At 34.7% G+C, this 8,214-nt stretch overlaps 1 protein-coding gene across 1 annotated transcript in view; it reads right to left on the bottom strand.

Moving 5' to 3' along the window:
- Nucleotides 1-97, bottom strand: part of LOC148940263 (NFX1-type zinc finger-containing protein 1-like) — a 77,439-nt gene extending 77,342 nt beyond the window's left edge. Inside the window, exon 1 of the mRNA XM_089106118.1 lies at nucleotides 25-97. Coding sequence (XP_088962244.1) covers nucleotides 25-97 — 73 coding nt within the window. The remainder of the gene's footprint in view (nucleotides 1-24) is intronic.
- Nucleotides 98-8,214: the final 8,117 nt, after the last annotated feature.

Here is an 8,214-nt window from a genome sequence, read left to right as displayed (position 1 = left end):
CCCTTTCAGTCACCATGTTCTCACATGAGAACATCACAGCTTCGCTTGGTCTTCTTGGACCCTGTAGGTGGCAGCGATACTCGAGTATGCGCTCCATAATAATAAGTAATGCGAAAAGACACTGGCGAAGTTTCAAACCGATGATGCTAAATTCTGATTTTTAGCAGTATTTTGAAGTTGTTGCACATCCGTACTCGAAAGAATGGATCTACCAGGTATGTTTTCATGCATTTTTTTTACCAGATTTACCATGAAAATACGCGAAAAAAGGGGTTCATTTGTCCTTTTCAGTTAGTTACCCCATCTATAAAAAAGTTTACCTCGCTAGTGCGTTGGATAGATGCCGCAGATTTTTTCGAAGTAGCGTGTTCTTGGGTAAGGACAGTGTGACTTGATACTAACTTTTCTAGTTCAATAGCAGCATATATGGTACAGTCAGAGGAACATACTTTTGGTAGTATTATTTGAAAACATCAGTGATAACTTTTTCCTGTCAAGTCGCTATTCTGGAAAAGCGACTCACTATCTTCTTTTCCAGGTCAATCCAATGATCGACCACGTCGAGTTCGTCACGCTGACATACTGAATGTCTTGGACGCGATCGACTCAGACCTTTCAGAGTTATCGGACCTACCAAACTCAGATGACGAAGGTGAAGATTGGGCGTCAGTAAATCTATCGCAGCCACACGATACGGATGAAGATTCATTATCGGAAGTTGAGGATGATGAGCCGCTCCTCCCCCCGCCTCCGAAAAATCGAAAACGCAGACTCGTATGGAAGAATGCGATCTTCTCGAAAGTTATCAACAATGCCGACCCGGCGCCGCCGCCACTTGGTCCCGAGGAGCCTATAGACTACTTCAAAGAATATTTTGATAGTGAATTTTATGAGTTAGCCGCCGAGATGACCAATCTTTATTCTGTACAGAAAACCGGCTCAAGTTTGGGTACAACAGCCTCTGAAATAAGAAGGTTCATAGGTATTCATATAGCGATGAGTGCTTTTAAATTCCCAAGGTATCGCATGTACTGGGGTAGTCGGACTCGGATACCTCTAATAGCAGACGCCATGAACTTCAATAGGTTTTTGCGTCTCCGAAATTTGTTTCATCTGGTAGATATCCTCTCTAAAGACCCGGAGAACACCGATCGCGTATGGAAGGTTCGTCCGGTTATAGACCGGGTCCTGAAAAAGACAGAAAGCATCGTACCTTCTGAGTATGTATCAGTCGACGAGCAAATGGTGCCGTACACCGGTGCATTGGACATAAAACAGTATATCAGGGGGAAGCCAACACCGTGGGGCATAAAAATCTTTATGCTTTGTAACAGTAACGGCATCATACTCACTTTTGATGTTTACCAGGGTAAGAAAACTATCCTGACGGAAGAGCAGAAGCAGTTCGGACTGGGACCTGGAATGGTACTAGCTCTTGCTGGTCGCGTCCAGCTTCGCCCGCATACGAAAATATTCTTTGACAACTTTTTTACGAGTATTCCGCTCCTTGAAGAGCTTGAACGGAAAAGTATGTATGGCACCGGCACGATCAGAGCGAATAGAGTTCTTGGCGCAAAGTTGGAATCTGATACGTCTCTGAAAAAGAAAGGACGGGGGGCGTTCCACGAGCTAGTGAGTGGAGAAGTATGTCTGATCAAGTGGATGGACTGTTGATCGGTGATAGTCGCTTCTAACATGATTGGAAGCGGCAACGTAAAAAACGTGATGAAGTGGTGTAAGAAAACGAAGACAGAGGTACAAGTGACGCAGCCGGAAGCTATTGCGGCTTATAACCTGAGTATGGGTGGGGTTGATAAGCTTGACCAGATGGTATCCTACTATAGGACCCTCATTCGATCAAAAAAATGGACTTTGAGACTCGTATTCCATTTGATCGATCTTGCTGTAGTCAACAGTTGGCTTGAATATGTCGAGATTTGCAAGGCACAGAATATGAGACAAAAGAACATTGTCGATTCGTTCACCTTCCGACTCGACATAGCAGAGACTCTCATTATGTCTGAAGACACTCCTAGAAGAAGAGGCCGACCCAGATCTCTTCCTTCAAGCGAAGAGGAGGAGAGTGATGAAGAAGACTCGGTTGCCGAAAATCGTAGGAAACGAAAACTCAAATTTCGTAGGCCCTGCTCCGCCGTGAAGAAAGATTCCTTTGCTCATTGGCCAGAAAAATTTGCCGCCCAAAACAGGTGTAAAAATGCCCCCTGTATCATGAAGACTAGGTTCATGTGTACCAAGTGCAACGTCCCACTTTGCCTGGAAGAATCGCGAAACTGTTTCGCACAGTTTCACAAACCTAAAGAAACGTAAAAGGATCATTGTCAATTCAGTTTCTCGTTTTTTGTACTATATTTGAAGTCTCAGTTTTTCATTGGTTTTATACTGTATTTGAATAAATTTGGTCACACTGTCCTTGCTCAAGTACATGGTGGAAAAGAAAGAAGACGTTCAGAAAAAAATCTGAAAAAATTCCTGGTAAGTACTTATCCATCACATGGTTGACTTTCGCTACTCTCATAATTTTGACCTTCCAGGCTAAAATTCGTGACTGAAAGGGTTAACATTGCAGCGAAGACATATTTGGAAATTATCAAAAAACCTTTTTCCCTGTGTAAATTGCTTATTGAAGATATACATCTTGCTATTTAAAGTCCAATTTGCATGCGACCCTACTTAGAATTCAAAACGGATTAAAAGGCAGTGCTAGATCTGAAAAGTATAGCGTATGTATTCAAATGAATTAGGGACGAAAATAGCAGTATAAAAGTGCACTTTAACTTTATACGGGGAATTGTTTTCACTTTCCGTTTTTTTTTTTAAAATATTTAGTTTTTTTTGTCTAAAAGGAAAAATGCAATAGAACGCAAATTAGTTATAATTTACGATGTAATGTTTTTTTGTTATAGAAATGAATTATAATCATTCCTTTATATATATATAATTTTGTTAATTAAAGAAAATTAAATATCTTAAAAATAAATTTTAATTTTTTAAAAAGCTATGCCTCTTAGAAAATTTTGTCTTATTTTTTGAAAATAGAAATAGAAAAAAAAATATGTATATACTTACAAATTACGACTGGACTTATATATATGAAATAATTTTTAATAATTGAGGAGGGTTTGACATGGAGCCAACGGGGGAGTCCGAGGGTTCTGTCGCTATAAGTTGATTGCTTGATGCATGATCGCGAGTAACTTTTCTAGCGAATTTGATAACAGACGCCCTTGTAGTCTGTATTAATGAAGGTTCGTCATATCTAGCTTTTTTCCCATAATGATGTTTTTTTCGATGATATTATTCAATTAAAAAAAAAAAAAAAAAAAATTAGCATGTATCAAAAATGCATTTTGGTTTTTTGTAAATTAATTCATTTTATTTTAGACATATTTTTTTAAAAATCAGTGTTTTTTATTTTGGGATGGGGGCCCTTTTATACCCTGCTCCTCCCCCCCTCCACCCTCCTCTCCTCCACTGTACATGCTTACGTGACTGTATTTGTAAAATAAAAAATAAAAATCAGTATTTTAGTTCCTTATTAAACAATATTGAGAAGAATTTCATATTACCGTCAAGTAAAACTCTCAGATTTCAATCAAATGTAGACATAAAATGACCTTTAAGTAGTGGAAAAGTTAATTAGAACAGCTCAGTCAATCCCTCTTATGAGATAATAAGGTCCGTTAAATAAAAAGTATAGCTAAAATTTTTATTTATTAAATAGGGTTATATGGTAAAAAATTTTTTTTTTGCGGAAATGGGGGGGGGGTGAGGGTTTTGAACGCAGAAAATTTATGGACGTGATTCTTCAACGCAGACTGGTCAGGAAATATTTTCAAAAAAACACCCCTAAAAAACCACTGATCGTGATAAAAAAAAAAAAATCACACTGTAATAAAAAGGAAGCTTTTGTAACAATTAATACATTAAAAGAATCAACAATTTATTCTAATCTCAAATTACTGATCGAAAGCTAAGCACTTTTTTTTTTTCAAAAACATCATTAAAAAAGTCAACTGATATTGATAAAAAAATCACACAATAAATCCAGAACGGCCTGTATTTTTTTTAAAAAAATTCCATAAAAAAAAAAACACTGTACTTGATAAAAAAAAAAAAAAAAAAAAAAAAAGCCACTGATATTGAAAAAAATGGAAGATTTTGTAACAATTAATACATTAAAAAAATCGACATTTTATTATAATCCCAAATTACCGATTGAAAAGATAAGCAATTTTTTCAAAAAAAACATTCCCTAAAAAGACCACTTATCTTGATAAAAAATCACACCGTAAATTTCAACCTATAAGAGAATTAGAGGTTTTTTCAACTCCTAAAAAAAACAACAGGCTTCTAAGTGTATAAGTATCCCTTAGTTCTAGTGTAAGGAAAGAATTTCTTCCTTAACTTAATGATAATTTTTTTTTAATAATGCGAATATTTTTTACTCACCAGAAAAAGGTTAGAATTATCCATTTTTTCTATGTAATTACAAAAAATGCTATCTCGAATATAAACGATTCGAAACTGATGGAGAATCAAATATGGAATCTGAATATATACAAAAATAATTGCATAACAATGAAACAAGACGTGCTGGTTTTTTGGGCTTATCACCAAAAAGACAGTGAACTTTGAAACTGCGTCATGACCTGTAACTACTAGAAAAACCTGTAACTACTAGAAAAACCTGGTTGGTACATAGGACTCTCAGAAGTATAAGGTTCTAGTCTACTGTGGCTTTACTATCCCTCTCGTAGATTCTCTTCTATGGCTCGGTATTTCTATTACTATTAAGTCTTCCGGGCTTTCGCCAGCGCACAGTCTCAGATATTAATATGAAAATTCAATTAAAATATGCTAAGATTGTAGCCAATAAGGGTAAATATAATAAATTCACGTTGGCCAAGCTCTACTCAACTTTTTGCGGCCATTCAATTCTTTTTGCTTCAGGAATTTTTCCCGTTCTTAAGAAAAATGGCTAAAAAGAATCTGGATTAAGTATTTTAGATTTAGTAAATTTTTTGTTTCTTCCACCTTGGACTAAAAACTGGGTAATTATTAATAAATTTCTTGTTCTTGGTATTAAGGTAAAACTGGAAGCACTACACAGAAAGCTTTCACAAACCGCTTGTATCCGTTTTTCTCCACACCATCACCTTATCAGGTTTTTTTAGTACTATGTTATTTTTCCTTAATTTGTTTGTTTGTTTTTCTTTCTTTGGTTACTCCAATTTTTTTAGTATTGTAAAGAGTGAGTAAAAATCAAATAATGATAACAATAATGACAACATGTGTCCAACTTTCTGTATATTACTGCTGATTAGATTCTGCAAGTTGTGAGTTTTTTTTTCTTTTCTTCTTTTTCCCCTCCTTTTATGTTATTTCTCTTTTGTTTTAGATTCTTTAATATTTTAGGTGTTGCTCTGTAACTGTTAATCTTTGATTTCTATATTGATTTGCGTTGCATTTTTATGTGTTTTTCTTTGTGATATTCACGTATTGTACCTCTGTATAGGGTAGGTTAGAAAGAAATAAAAATAATAATCATTTCTTTTGTCTTTTTTCTAAATACTTTTGCAAGATTTTGTTTTGTTTCACTAAATCTAATCTAGCTCGGCGTCAGCTAATAATAACAAATCTCGGGGTTAAATAAATTTCGACATTAATAACATCTTTTTGTAAATAGACTTGCTTATTAAAAGTAAAATCAAAGGCCAAAAAAGTCTAAGAACAAAGAGCTTGACTAAAAGAAACAACTTGTTTTTACAGTAAAAGTGATATTTTGCAATATCTTTCACAGCAATAACGAACCGCAATTGCTGGAAAAGCTGACGTCATCAAACGTTTGTCCATCGTATTATGAAGGTGAACCAAGTTCAAAAGGTAGTATTATTAAAAGTATTAAATCTTAAAAACGACACTGGATTTTTATATTATTATAAAGTTGGGTAAGTTGCACAATATAAATGTATTAATGTTTATTTTATATTAATATATTTATGCTGTGGTAAGCTATGATAATCCAGTAGACGAATAAAACTGGAATTGGACTTGCAAAATTAGTATTCTTTAAACATCAATAAGTGGAAAAAAGAGGAGGGCAGCGGTATAGACGTAACATATCTGACCTTCTTGGTAATAGGGTAAAATTTTACTTTAGCTACTTCTGGTTCTCTTGGAAAGAATAACCCCTTTCCAAGAGAACCAGAAGTAGGTTAGGAAAATGAAACTTCTAGGGATGTGTCTACAGGCTAAAATATGTCCTGGGAATTGATTTTGAAGTATCTATCTCCTCTTCTTCTCCCTCTAGCCTAGGGGTCCTGACCTTTTATGCCCTTTAAAAATCTGTGTTATAAAAGCAAAACCTTGCAAAATAGATCTTCTGCTTAAATGAAGTACAAAAAAATTGTTTCAAGCTTCACAACTTTGCTCAATCCCAATTTATAGGCTAAGGTTTTAAAAGATATCCAAATACATTTCCTAAATTTTGAAAAGAAAAAACATTGAATGGCTTAAAATTCTATTCAAATAGCAGGGATTGTATTTTCAGAACTAAAGCCAACAAAAAAAAACTGATAACTGAAAATTAAGAAAATGTCACAATTTCAAAATGTGTCATGTAAGCAAATTTCAGGACCCTCTAGAGGGAGAAGGAGTGGAGGTAGGTATTTCAAAATACAAACCCAGGACATACTTCAGCCTGTAGACCCAACCCTGAAAGTTTAATTTTCCTAACCCCTTTCCAAGATAGCCAAAAGTAGCTAAAGTAGAATTTTACCAATAGTAGTCTTAACTTGTGTCCTTTTCTGAACTAAAAACTAATTTCAGAAAATTTATATTTATTAGACTTTCACAGATTCTTCCAATTGAACGGCATCTCAGTCTGGCTGATTTTTTTGTCGTTGTCGAATTAAAATCAGCTATGTTTTATCTTTAGCCATATCCTAGGGCTACATCCAAGACATGAAACATTTAAGGTGTGACCTTAAAGTAGGGCTCCCGCGGCGTCAATAAAGTTAATAAATTTTGTAATGAAAGTACGAACCATAAAGTTTGTCCCGCTCACACAAGGATTTCATCTTTTTGACTTAACAGCAGTTTTTCATAGAAAGTAACTGAAATACTAAGGTATGGAGCTGAGAAAACCTTTTAGTAGTAAACGAAAATATTTTTTGTTTCTTTTACCAAGCTAAATATTTAAACAAGTATACACGATTATATTTGTAGAAACTAATTTGTATGTTGTTTATTTGAAATGTTCCGCACGTCTTCTGCTGTGGAACTTTGCGGACTTTCTTGAAAAAGTTAAATAAAGTTTAACTTCTTTCGACTGCAATAAAGTCAACAAAGTTATGTGAGGAAAACGGTTTATTAACTTTGTGGGCAGCTTTATAACTTTATTGACGCCGTGGGAGCCCCACTTAATCTTTCCCCTCGTTCAACAGAGCCTATTGTATTTGTAATTGCAATAACTTACTGAATAAGCGTTATTAATGTGCTCTCTAGAACACAATTTTAACGTCAAAATGAATCTCTTACAAAAAAACAAATCAAAAGGAATTTGAAAACCCAAATAAACTGTGAAGGTAAACAAAAATATTACTAGCATAGGCTGAAAGATAAATATACCATGGATTGTTCATCCTAATGAACGAATTGTACCCATGAAGTAAAATAAGCAAATAATTAATTGCAACAGTTTTTTATAAGTGCTTCTCAACACAACTCAGTAATTGAAACTGCCTGTTGAATGCCAAAAATTTAAAACGTCAATTTCAACCAAATTATACAATGAAGTATTTAGTTCTCACACAAAGGCAAAAAACATCAGAAGGCAATATTAAGGTGAGCTTGATTGCTGAAGTATCGTCAATACTCTTCTTCTTTCTCAATTGATTATTTTTTGTATAGGTGCTATGCTGTGTCGCTTTTGTTCGGCTCTCTTTGCTCGAGATTAAATAAAAAAAAAGATTTTTGTAACTGAAAGTAAGGAACGACGTTAAAACTTAAAACGAACAGAAATTATTCCGTATATGAAAGGGGCTGTCCCCTCCTCAACGCCTTGCTCTTTACGCAGTTTTTTTTATTGTTTAAAAAGGCGTTGAGGAGGGGACAGCCCCTTTCATATACGGAATAACTTCTGTTCGTTTTAAGTTCTAACGTCGTTCCTTACTTTCAGTTAAAAAAACTTTT

The sequence above is a fragment of the Artemia sp. Qi Xiang Cuo genome, chromosome 20 (assembly GCF_049724085.1).
Source record: "Artemia sp. Qi Xiang Cuo chromosome 20, ASM4972408v1, whole genome shotgun sequence".
Lineage (NCBI taxonomy): Eukaryota > Metazoa > Arthropoda > Branchiopoda > Anostraca > Artemiidae > Artemia > Artemia sp. Qi Xiang Cuo.
This window is presented reverse-complemented; position numbering and strand designations above follow the sequence as displayed.